The following is a 13,152-nucleotide window of genomic DNA, read 5'->3' on the forward strand; positions in this document are numbered from 1 at the left end:
TGTCTTGGCTTGGTTTTTAGCCGCGGGGCTGGGGCAGGGGAAGCCCAAGCTTCCCCCGACCCCAGCCACCAGAACAGGTTCGGGAGCGACGGCAAGGTTGCGTGCAGCCTTGCTGCCGCTCCCGGAGCTTGCGGGGCTGGGGGCGCGCTCCTAAGGCTTGTGGATAGCTGCCTGAAGCCCGGGGAGTGCAGTGGGAGTTGGCGCTGCGCTCCCCGGGCTTGAGGCTTCAGCCTGCAAGCCTTTGGAGCACGGCGGGAACTCCTGAAGCCTGGAGAGTGAGAGGGGTCGGTGCTCATCGAAAGCACGTCAAAGCACGGAGGGAGCGCACCCTCTGTGATTCGGAGGCTTCGCGTTGCTATCGCTGAAGCCAAGGAGCCTGCATTCGCTCCATAGGACAAACACACATTTCCCCTTCATTTTTGGAGGGGGGAAAGTGCGTCCTATAGAGCAAAAAATACGGTACATACAAATTGTCTTAGAATTGAGCCTTCTTCTTCCCTGAAAGGGGAAGGAACTTTTAATTACTGGCTTCCTCTCATCATGGTTTTCTTTCTTCCCTCTACAGCAAAATAATTGCACTCTATTGTTCTAACCAACTAAAGCAGGCTAAATTCACTACCAGTGTGGATTTGTGTCCAGAACACAGCTGCAATAAAACACCAGCGTTAAGGGGCCCAAAGTTTCCCCACCATGTATTTGAAAATATCAAGCGTTTCCCTGCATATATGACACAGGACAAAACATGCAACACAATGCAATAAAAGACTTTTATTATTTGCTGTGTGTTTACATTTCCGTCTCCAAATTTTTATTTTTTCTTTACGCTATTTAGGATATTCTTTGTTTTTTTTTTTTAAATATTTTTATTGGGTTTTCACATTTTATATAGACAAAAGCAAAACACAAAACACCAAAACAAACATATTTCTGAGGGCGTTCTGAAATACAAGTTGGAGAACCGATGTTTTGGAGGCTGCCTCCCCGCGGACTTCAGGGACGCACGCATTCCTCATCTTCGGTGCAGCTCTCTGTGGAAGAAAAGAGTAAACAAATATAAAAATTCCTGTGCTTTAATCTTCTGGCAAGCCTTTTGGGCTGGTCACAAAGTCTCCCCTGGTATTCTTGCAGTGAAGCTGGTAAACTGTGGCCTAGAGGATGTGAACTGTTAGGTGGATTTGTAGCTGTTTGACTAACTGAGGCCCAAAAGAACTCCCCAATGGTTCCTTGCAATCCTGGGAGAAAAGGACAAGTGGGGTGTCATAAAATTTGCAGATGACACCAAACTGGGAGGGGTAGCTAAAACCTCAGAGAATCAGGACTGAAGATGAGCTTCACAGATTGGAGAACTGGGCCCAAACTTTTTTAAAAAATGAATTTCCATAGGGACAAATGTAAGGTTTGACACGTAGGCAGGAATAACCAGGTGCACAAATATAGGATGGGTGACACCTGGCTTGACTGCAGAACATGTGAAAAGGATCTTGGGGTCTTAGTAGAGACCACAAGCTTAACATGAGAGAACACTGTGATGCAGCAGCAAAAAAAGTGAATGCTAATCTAAGCTGCATCAACAGAAGTCTAGTGTCCAGGTCAAAGGAAGTAACAATACTATTCTATTTTGCCTTGCTCAGACCCAACGTGGATCATTGTGTCCAACTCTGGTCACCACAGATTAATATTGACAAGCTGGAATGTGTTCAGAAGAGGGCAAAGAGGGTGACCAAGGGTCTGGAACCCAAGCCTGATGAGGAATGGTTGAAGGAGTGTTGGGTATGTTTAGCCTGGGGAAGAGAAGACGGAGAGGTGATATGAGCCGTCTTCAAATATCTGATGGGCTGCCCCATGGAAGACGGAGCAAGATTCTTTTCTGCTGCTCCAGGACCCAAAGCAATAGATTCAAATACAAGACAGAAGAGTCTGACTAAACATTAGGAAGAACGTTCTGAGTGTAGGAGCTGCTTGGCATTGGAAGTTTTTAATGGTAAGTCGGATGGTCATCTGTCTTGTATGATCTAGTTGAGATTCCTGCATTGCAGGGGTTGTACTAAATGATCCTTGGTCATGACTTGTTAATGTGTCTTTGCCTTGGCGGTGGTTTTCCACTTGACTTTTCTGACTCACATTCCCCCTTCCTCTCTCCAGCACCCCCTCTTGCTGAGCTTCATCTCTCGCACACGGATACCCTTACCGACAGTGCAGCATGTGCCCGGCACTGCACATCTCCCGTCTTCACCGCACCACTTCCAGCCGGATGCGCAGGGGTCAGGCAGGTCATTTTCCTCCAGGCAGCGCTGAGTTTCCTCGGTGTCAATGAGGCAGCCAAATTCTTCTCCGCAGCAGATGCTGGGGCCAAAGCAGTTTCCTTTCATTTCAGGACCACAGGTGATGCACTGAGAGAGAGAGAGAGAGAGAGAGAGAGAGAGATAGACAGAGAGAGAATGGGTGGTGCTGAGTTCGAGTTTGGCTACGGCAACGTGACTACAGGTATGCTGAACTAGATTGGTGTTTGGTCTGATCCAGCAGGGCTCACGAAAATCCATCCAGACCAACGTTCCCTGTCCCACAGCAACAAGCCAGGTGCTGCCAAGTACCCCACAAGCAGGGGAATCCCTGTCCCTGCCTTGGCTACTGGTATTCAGAGGTATATTACCTCTGAAGCTGAAGGTTTCATCCAACCATGCTGGCTAACACAGACCTGTCCCCTATGGGGTTTGGAACTTAACAGGTTAAGTTGTTCCCATGATGCCTCAGCATTCTGACGTCAGCTTTCGAAGCTGGGAGGAGTTTTCTCTCTTCTTCTCTGTTCTTTGAGGGAGAAGGTCGCAGTTTGCCATGGCTGCGGTGAGCCCAGGGGTTTTCTGGGGAATGTCGGAATAAAGGACTGTAAATAGACAAACCGGGCTCTGTGTGTTTGTCGGAAGCTAAGTGAAGCTAAGTGACAGTTTTACCGCTGTGTTCACTCTGCTGAGGCGTGACTGGAGCGACTGGAGACGGAGCAGAGTCTCGCAGAGGAAGTGTGCCGGACCGGCCATAAAGAGCTAATTGGGGACCGTAAATCAATTAGCAGGGGTCACGCCAAATCAATAAATCGTACATCCCCCAGGATGGATTTCTCTAATTCCCCTTTCAAAACCATTTGAGGCTCAAGTCCTATGCATATTGTCCTAGGTCTAAACACCATGGGTGACATCCCACTTAACGTTACTCAGGGTAGACACACTGAATTTAATACACATTATCATGATTATGACAACGTTTATATCCTACCTTTTCTCGAAGGAGTTCCAGGTGGTCACATTGCTCTCCCTCTCCCCATTTCATACAGGCATTGTATTAGTTAATCATTTTATATTTTATATTTCTCACCACATCTACCAGGCAGAGTGATGTGCCTCTCTCCGAATCTGTTTTCTATTTAGCAAAGTTCAGAAATGGACTTTCTTTTTACTCCAATCACACCAGGAATCTTCATTTGAACCGAGTGCCAATGTGAACGTTTGGCTCAACAAGCTGATCACAACCAATTAATATGTATTTCTTTAACAAATTTTATATCCCGCTTGATTGTAAGGAAGCCTTTAAGCAATTTGCAAAAAGTATTAAAATCATCTAAATAAAAGAAAAGTGTTTTAAGTAGGTGCTGAAGCTTAAAGTCAGGGATGGGGGACGTGCTGCTCTCTAGCTGGTGTTGCAATGCAGCTCACATCAGACCCCAGAGAACATGGCCAAATGCCCCAGAGGATACTGGGAGTTGTAGTCCAACAACATCTGGAGGACCTCAGCATCCCCACCCTTGCTTTGTGCGATAACAGTTTCAATCCTGTACTGACTTACCTGGTTGCAAGTCCTACTGAACTCAATAAGGCTTACTTTTGAGTCGCTATGTCTAGGCTTGCACTGAACTCACATTTAATTATTGAGGCATAAATTGAGGCCCTTGCAAAGGAATGGTCTTGCAGGAAGGCAGAGTACTTGCCATGCAGCTTGGAAAAGAGCGTTGAAAGGGAGTAAATGCTTCTTCTTTTTTTTATAATATTTTTTATTAGTTTTACAAAAGTTTTTATAACAGACAAACACAAAAAAGAAAACAAACAAACAAACAAGTATAATTTCATAATGTCATTTCATAAACTTCTTTCCTCGGACTTCCCCATACCTCCCCTTTCTGCATCCTCATGTCCAAATTTTATAGCAACTTATAAATGTTTTTTCCAACTCTAATTCATCATAGTCCTTTCTTATTCTAATCTTATATTACTGCAACCCTTTCTCTCTATAGAATCTCGACATTCTAAGCTTCATCAAGTTTATAGTAGTCCTTAAGATAAATCTTGAATTTCTTCCAATCTTCTTCCGCAGTCTCCTTTCCCTGGTCTCGAATTCTGCTCGTCATTTCCGCCAATGTCATATAGTCAATCACTTTCATCTGCCATTCTTCCACGGTGGGTAGATCTTGTGTCTTCCAATACTTTGCGATCAATATTCTTGCTGCTGTTGTTGCGTACATAAAGAATGTTCTATCCTTTTTTTGCACCAATTGGCCGACAATGCCCAAGAGAAAGGCCTCTGGTTTCTTAAGAAAGGTATATTTAAATACCTTTTTCATTTCATTATATATCATCTCCCAGAAGACCTTAATCTTCGGGCATGTCCACCAAAGATGATAAAAAGTACCTTCAGTTTCCTTACATTTCCAGCATTTATTGTCAGGCAAATGGTAAATTTTTGCTAGCTTAACTGGGGTCATGTACCACCTGTATACCATTTTCATCACATTTTCCTTTAAGGCACTACATGCCGTAAATTTAATTCCGGTGTTCCACAACCTTTCCCAGTCAGCAGACATAATATTATGACCAATGTCCTGTGCCCACTTAATCATAGCTGATTTAACTATTTCATCTTGTGTGTTCCATTTCAACAGCAAGTTATACATTCTTGACAAATTCTTAGTATTGGGTTCTAGCAGTTCTGTCTCGAGTTTTGATTTTTCCACCTGGAAGCCAATTTTCCTGTCTTGTTTAAAAACCTCCATTATTTGATAATAGTGGAGCCAATCTTGTACTTTGGGTTTTAGTTTTTCATGGCTCTTTAATTTCAGTTTCTCTCCATCCTGTTCTAAAATCTCACAATACTTTGGCCATCCGACCTCCATATTAACTTTCTTATGGGCCTTCGCCTCTAAGGGTGACAACCATCTAGGGGTTTTGTTTTCCAACAGGTCTTTATATCTCATCCAAACATTGAACAACGCTTTCCTTACAATGTGATTTTTAAAGGCACTATGCACTTTGATTTTGTCATACCATAAATATGCATGCCAACCGAATGCGTTATTGAAACCTTCTAAGTCCAAGATATCTGTATTCTCGAGGAGCATCCACTCTTTCAGCCAGCAGAATGCTGCTGCCTCATAGTACAATTTTAAGTCCGGCAGGGCAAATCCCCCTCTTTCTCTTGCATCTGTTAATATTTTATATTTTATTCTGGGCTTTTTGCCCTGCCAGACAAATTTCGCAATATCTTTCTGCCACCTCTTGAAACAGTCCATCTTGTCAATAATCTGCAAGGTTTGAAACAAAAATAACATTCTAGGCAATACATTCATCTTAATTACTGCAATTCGGCCTAACATTGATAATCTCAAATTTGACCATATTTCTAAGTCTTTTTTAATTTCTAACCAACATTTTTCATAATTGTCCTTATATAAATTCAAATTTTTAGATGTTAAATTAACCCCTAGGTATTTCACCTTCTTAACCACCATCAAACCCGTCTCTTCTTGAAACTTATTCTTCTCCATATCTGTCAGGTTTTTCCCTAAGACTTTAGTTTTTTGTTTATTCAATTTAAATCCAGCTACCTGGCCAAATTGTTGAATTATCTCCAACACCTTTTTCGTGCTAGTGTATGGCTCTTGTAAAGTCAGAACTAAGTCATCTGCGAAAGCCCTTAACTTGTAATGTTTTGCTCCGACCTGTACACCTTTAACTTGCTGGTCCTCTCTAATCATGTTCAGCAACACCTCCAGGACCGAAATAAAAAGCAATGGGGAAATTGGGCACCCCTGTCGTGTTCCTTTTTCTATCTTAAGTTCCTCAATTATTACATTGTTTACAATCAACTTAGCTTTTTGTTCGGAATATATTGCACCTATACCATTCTCAAAACCTTGTCCTACCCCCATCCCATGAAGGTTCTTTTTCATAAAACTCCAAGAAATGTTGTCAAAGGCTTTCTCCGCATCCACAAATATCAAAACTGCTTTAGTATTTATATTCACCTCTAACTTTTCCAGAATGTCTATTATATTCCTAACATTGTCTGAGAGGTGTCTCTTTGGGAGAAAGCCTGCTTGGTCTCTATGAATCTTTTCCATCAATACTCTTTTGAATCTTTTTGCTAAAATGTCTGCAAAAATTTTGTAATCCACATTGAGTAACGAGATTGGGCGGTAGTTCTTCAATTGAGTCTTTTCAGTCTCTGTCTTTGGTATGAGTGAAATATATGCTTCTTTCCACGATTCAGGTGCCTTTTTTCCCTCTAAGATCTCATTACAGACATCCTTTAGCGGTTGTATCAACCATTCCTTTAATGCTTTGTAATATCTGGAAGTCAGTCCATCTGGCCCTGGAGATTTGCCCAATTGCATGTCCTGAATGGCACCCTCTATCTCTTGTTCTGTTATTCTCTGGTTTAGATCCACCTTACTTTGAGGAGAGATTTTTTGTAATCCATGTTTATTAAGGAATTTATCTATGTCTTCTTCATTTTGTAATCCTTGGGAATAAAGTTTTTTGAAATAACTCACAAAACAGTTTCTTATCTCATTTGGTTTAGATATGGTCCTTCCATCCACTTCCAAACTTGAAACTGTATTTAATTTCTGTCTTTTTTTGAGTTGCCATGCCAAGAGTTTGCCACATTTATCTGCCGACTCAAATGTCTTTTGTCTCATTTGCTTTATTTTCCACTCTATCTCTTGGTTCATCAATTCCATATATTGTGTTTGATACAATTTAATCTCCCTCAAAATCTCCTGGGACTTTGGTTTTGACCTTAATTTTTTCTCTCCTTCTTTTATCTTTTCCAAAATTTTTTCTCTTTTCTCCTTCTGCTTTCTCTTCTTTATTGAGTTTTGTTGAATCAAAAACCCTCGCATCACAGCTTTACTTGCGTCCCAGATCACTCTTCTTTCCACACCGCCCCTTAGATTGATTTCAAAATAGTCCTTTAAAGTTTTTTGGGCCTTCAAGTGGAACTCTCTATCTCGAAACAGGGTGTCATTCATTCTCCATCTAAACTGACCAGTTGTTGTAAGTTTCATTTCCATCTTCACGGCGTTATGGTCGGAGCAGGTTTTTGGGCAGATTTCTACCTTCTTAATCTTCGGAGCCATTCCACTAGTAATCCAGATTTGGTCGATTCTGGTCCAGGTCATCTTTGCTTGGGAGAAAAAGGTTCCCTCTCTTTCAAGAGGGTTCCTTGTTCTCCAAATGTCTATTAAGTCCATATTTTCAGTCATTTCAAAAAAAGTCTTCGGGAGTCTCCCTTCTTTAGTGAGTATCAGTCTTTGTGTCTTGTCCATGTTTGTAGAAACTACACCATTCATATCTCCCATGATTATCATGTTATATTCCAAATAGTCCATCAGGGTTTCATGAAGTTTTTTGAAGAATTCTGCTTTACCTTCATTTGGTGCATAAATCCCAATTATCAAAAATTTTTCTCCTTGTGCTTGAATCTCCACCGCTAAGTATCTTCCTTCTTCATCTTTAAAAATCATTTTTGGGGCCCACTTCTCTTTTACATAAATCACAACTCCTCTTTTTTTCACTTTGTCTGACGAGATAAATTCTTGTCCCAATTTTTTATTCATAAGCAGTCTCCTGTGGGCTCTGGTTATGTGAGTTTCCTGTAAACAAATCACGTCCAGTTGTTCTCTATACAAAATGTGGAATACTTGTCGTCTCTTCAAAGGCATGTTCATCCCATTACAATTCCAGCTAAGGAATTGCAGGGCCATCTTGTTATTTTTCTGGTATTCCTCCAACTGCTCCCAATTGTTGTTCCTCCTCTGTTGGTGGTGGAAGGTTCTGTCCAAATGAGAGGTTCAAGATATCTAATACAGTCCTTTGCTCAGCAATTGGGTCTACAGTTCCTTTCTGTAGATCTTCTTGATTTTTATGCAGGAAGCTGTCTTTATCCTGTGTCGTCTTTATTTTCACCTTCTTCCCCCTATAGTCAAAGGACAGTCCCTGTGGAAATTCCCACCTAAAACGAATGTTGTTCTTCTTGAGCAAGTAAACCAGGTCCTTATAAGAAGCTCTCAAGTCCAGAATATATTTAGGGATATCTTTAAAGATCTGTATCGGTGAATTCCCAATTTGTAAGGCCTTTTCAAAATGCAGTCTTAATATTTTGTCTCTTTCCTCCTTCGATCTCAAGGTGATCAAGCAGTCTCTCGGTACCTTTCTATTCTGTCTTCTGCCCAGTCTGAATGCCGTTGTGATTTTGATTTCGTCTTCCTCTAAGTCTTCCCAAGCATCAGCAAACTCGTTCGTTAAAAAGTCCGTGAGGTTGTCTCCTTCATCCTCTGGAATTGATCGTAATTTCAGATTCCTTTCTTTTCTTTGTAGTTCCCACAGTGCCAGAGTTGCATCGTGGTCATAGACCTTCCTGGCAATCGGTTCTAATTTTTCCTGAGTCTCTCCAGCAATAGTTCTGGCTTCCTCCGCAATTTGACGTGTGGCAGAGTTCTCTTGCGTAAGCTTATTTATAGATTCTGTATTCAAATCAAGTCTTGCTGTCAAGTCTGTCAATTTCTGTGAGTTCTCTGTCAATTTCTTAGTGTTCTCTGCCGTTTGCTTTGTTAAATTCTCCAGGGATTGATTTATCTTAAGAAGGGCTTGCGATACTGCATCCATGGAGACTGCTGTACCTCTTTCTTGTCCTGTTATCACTGTAGAAGTTATTCCTGAGATCGAGCCTCTTTTCTTGTGTTGCTGCAGCTGTTGTTGATATTGCCTTGTCTTGGCTCTCGTGCTTATCTCGTCTGCTGGGCCACTCATATCCCAAGGTCGTTTCCCACAAGAGCCTTCTCCTAAGAAAATTCCACTGTCCCAAAGCGTAGCAACTTTTAGTTTACCCTCTAGAGGGAGCAAATCAGAATGTCCGCAAACCGAAATAAAGAGTGTTAAAAAGCAAATTTATCAGGAGGCTTCTATAAGTATAATGCAACACTTTCCTAGTAAATAGAGTCCCAGCCTTCCCTGATATAATGTATCCACAAAGTCCCAAAACTTTGTAACAAGTAAACAGTAAAGCTTCCACTTTGTTGCTTTCACAGGAATCTGAAGTCAGTTCAGTGTTCCTTTTGTTTTATGAGCAGTTCGTACCAGGTTGGAGGCTGCAGAAAGTTTCCTTTTCCTTTAAATTAGTCATGCAGCTTGTAAAGTCACTTTTTCCTCCCCTCTGCCCTGCAAGCTGGAGGGGATAGTCAAAGTCCAAATGTCGGATTCAAGCATTTAAAAACGATTTTCCCTTACGGATGCAGCTTAGTAACTTTCGTTGCTTTGATTATCATGCAGTCGGGGGAAGGCAGACTTCCTTAATTTTTGCCTTTCCCGTTTTCAGCCTAATTTCAGGTAGTTTTAATTCGAATAGAGGTTCAGTCTTACTCACGGGTCTTTTTTATCCAGATTATTCAGGAAGGGAATCGGCGCTCTCCACTAATGGCGACGCGGCTTCACTCTGCGGGCTGGGTAGCGATTCTCAGCACCGCGCTCCCCCGTTGTCGTTCCGGAGCCTTTAAAAAGGCTCTTTCTGCGGTAAAGAGGGGGCGCTTCAGGTGCCCACCGAATCTCCTTGTTCACAGGATCCGTTCCTGTGATTTTAGGGGTCCCCCGCTTGCCGAAGCGGGTCAGACCCGAACTCGCAGAGCCGTCCTCTCTCCGGAGCTCGGAGAGAGAGCAGCCATTAGCGCTGGCGCCGAACCGGAAGTCCGAAAGGGAGTAAATGCTTCAGTACAAGTGCTGGTATGAAAAATACTTTAAAATCTAATCTGCAATGTTTCTAGTGCATGAGCTGTGCACAGAGCATGACCTTGTTGCTTCCCTTGAGGGAGGGTTTCACAATGTCCAGCTCACAGATAAATAAAGAGACTGACACATGTCTAACCTATGGGTTAGTGGCAAGCTGTGGGCCAAATCTGAACCCCAAGCAACCACACTTGGCTCTGCTAGCCCTGCAAGCTTCTCTAGGGAACAGAAGTACAGAGAAGAGCAGCACTTAACACAGGCAACAGAAATGGGCCGGCATTCAAGGTTGGAAGCTGTGCTTCGAGATCCCTGCACCATTACTAAATTAAAGTCTTTCCTAAGATGCTTACTGTCTTATCTCCCTCTCATATAGACATATAAATCTACGGCAGCACACAACCCGTGTGTTCAGAACACCTTTAAAGCACCTAAATAATCCTGGGAATTGTAGTTTGTTAAGGGTCCTGGGAATTGTAGCTCTGTGAGGGGTAGACTGCCATTCCCAGGATTTGGGGCGGGTGCGCTTTAAATGTCCTTTAAAGCAGTGTTTCCCAACCTTTTTTGGGCAAAGGCACACTTGTTTGATGAAAAAAAAAAAAAAAAAATCTCGAGGCACACCACCATTACAGCCCCGTGACGTCAGCGCGCAGCGTCGCGCCGGGAGGGACGCACGAAAGTGTAAGTTTCAATTTTTTTCCCTCCCCTCCTGTGTAAAGGGGAATGCACTCTGCTAAGTAAAGGCACTTGCCACAGCAGCGTCAACGTCACAGCACCCACCGGCACCCAAGAGAGAAGGGTTCTCAGCAGCCCTTTTGCCAGGAAGAGGAGCAAGAACGAGAGGAGGAGGAGGAAGAGGAAGCCTTTAAGGCTTCCTTCTGTCCACTCTCTGTGAATTACCTGCCCGGAGCGGGTTTCTGGGGGGGGCTGCTGCCGGTGTCCTCCCCGTCGAGTCTCGCCTTGCCCGGCGCGTGGCGGCCGCCCTTTCCCACACTCTGCCGGCTGTGCTGCCAAGCCCCGCGGCTCGGCCTGTCAGCGTTACCGGGCTCGGCGGGCGGTAATTCCCGAAGAAAGCCGGCGGCGCTTGAAGAGCTGGCAAGCCCCCATTTGCATGTCTGTTTTCCGCAGCCCTTGGAGAGGATTAAGTTCCCTCCTTCCTGCCGGGGAACCTCCAAGCTTTGGGGGTGGGGGGGAGGAGGCAGCAAAGCGAGGCAGGAAGGAGAGCGCGGCTTGGCTGGGTGAGCTTTGGCAGGGGCAGGGAATGAGAGCCGCGAGGCGGGCGCTGCGGGTGGAAGCGCTGCCCGCCGAGCTCGCAGGCAGCCAGGTAGGCAGACGGCGAGAGCCCCGCGCTGGGCGGCCTCTCCTCGCCGCCGCCGCCCCGCCTCTCGCCGCCCGACTCGCCCGCCTCCCTCCCACGGAGGTAGGCTGGTGTGCCGTGGGAGGGAGGCGGGCGAGTCGGGCGGCGAGCACACGCGGGGCGGCGAGCGAGCTCCCTCCCACATCCCATCGCCGCTCGCTTCGGCCGGCCTACTGGGCTGTTGCAGGCGGAAGGCCTGCGCATGCACGAGGTTTTCGCGCCTTCCTCCAGTAGGCCGGCCGAAGCGAGCGGCGATGGGATGTGGGAGGGAGCTCGCTCGCCGCCCTGCGTGTGCTCGCCGCCGCCCCCCCGCCTCTCGCCGCCCGACTCGCCCGCCTCCCTCCCACGGAGGTAGGCTGGTGTGCCGTGGGAGGGAGGCGGGCGAGTCGGGCGGCGAGCACACGCGGGGCGGCGAGTGAGCTCCCTCCCACATCCCATCGCCGCTCGCTTCGGACGGCCTACTGGGCTGTCGCAGGTGGAAGGCCTGCGCATGCGCGAGGTTTTCGCGCCTTCCTCCAGTAGGCTGGCCGAAGCGAGTGGCGATGGGATGTGGGAGGGAGCTCGCTCGCCGCCCCGCGTGTGCTCGCCGCCACCGCCCTGCCTCTCGCCGCCCGACTCGCCCGCCTCCCTCCCACGGAACACAAGGCAACGTTCCACGGCACACTAGTGTGCCGCGGAACACCGGTTGGGAAACACTGCTTTAAAGGAAGGGTCGTCTCTGCAGCCTTGAGGGAGCATTCCTTCACTCTTTTGCTACAGTAGTTGCAGCACCTCTCTCTCTTCCATAAGGAGCAGTGCTCCATCCCTGTAGAGCAGAAACAGGTCTGAGAGGCAGAGCAAAGCAGAAAAGGTATTAGGGACACAAAGACACCTTTGGAACAATTCCCCCAGCAAAGGAGCAGAGAAGCAGTCCCTTTCAGAGACAGGCGCATCAATTGAGATTTGCAGGTGCATCAATTGAGATCCTCTCCCCTCTCTCTCCCGCTCTCTCTCTCTCCCCCCTACCAGTCTGTATTCTTTGCGTTCTATGACTTCTCTCTTTCCTCGCCAATGCCAATTCTGGATGTCTGAGACTGATCTCTTTCCTCCCCGAGGGCAGTTCGTGATATAGCATGCCGAAGACAAGGTGAGTAGGCAGAGGACATAGACTAGAAGAGAGGTCTCAGGCATCTTGGTGGGCTTGCAAATCCCGCTCGCAGGCTGTCTTCCTCTCCTGGCTTCTGACTCCTTCCTGGACCACCTGGCTCTTTATACCCTTCGTAGCTCCCCTTTGCATTGATGCAACATCATGACCTCGATGGAGGCCCCGCCCCTCTCACTCTGGCCCCGCCCATCAACTCCCTCCCCCCCTTTGCGTCCTCCTCCTCTGCCACGATTGCAGCCACCACAAAACAGCCATACGTCTGGAAGCTCAGGAATCAAGAAGATAAGAAAGTTTAAAAAGAATGGGAAATGTTTATAATGTATACACAAAATCATTGTAAACAGGTCAAAACATTAGCAGGATTTTAAATACACTTGTTGGGTCTTCATTGCGGTGGGTGGAGAAGGGACTGATTCTTCCTCATTTTCAGCCACCTTAGCTTCTGTGTGCAACGTTACTCCAGGAGATGAGTAACCTGCCTTGCAGAAGGAGGAAAGTCTGGAACGGGGATGTGTTGGCGATCTGAGGTGAGATACCCAGGTAGCGGAAGTTGCCCCCAGTTCCGCTCACCCCACAGAGGCAGCCTAAGGTCCCAATCGTTTACTGTGGCA

The 13,152-nt window shown here is 45.9% G+C and overlaps 1 protein-coding gene across 1 annotated transcript; it reads right to left on the reverse strand.

The window, feature by feature from the left end:
• Positions 1-926: 926 nt before the first annotated feature.
• LOC309541044 (uncharacterized protein) lies at positions 927-12,620 on the reverse strand. The gene is made up of 3 exons (XM_082238462.1): positions 12,403-12,620; positions 2,189-2,684; positions 927-1,028 (listed from the first exon to the last, which is right to left on the reverse strand). Exons 1-3 carry the CDS (start codon positions 12,565-12,567, stop codon positions 991-993), a joined length of 699 nt encoding a protein of 232 aa, XP_082094588.1. The 5' UTR covers positions 12,568-12,620; the 3' UTR covers positions 927-990.
• Between the last annotated feature and the right edge of the window lie 532 nt (positions 12,621-13,152).

Source organism: Podarcis vaucheri, assembly GCF_965113315.1.
Source record: "Podarcis vaucheri genome assembly, chromosome: 9".
NCBI lineage: Eukaryota > Metazoa > Chordata > Lepidosauria > Squamata > Lacertidae > Podarcis > Podarcis vaucheri.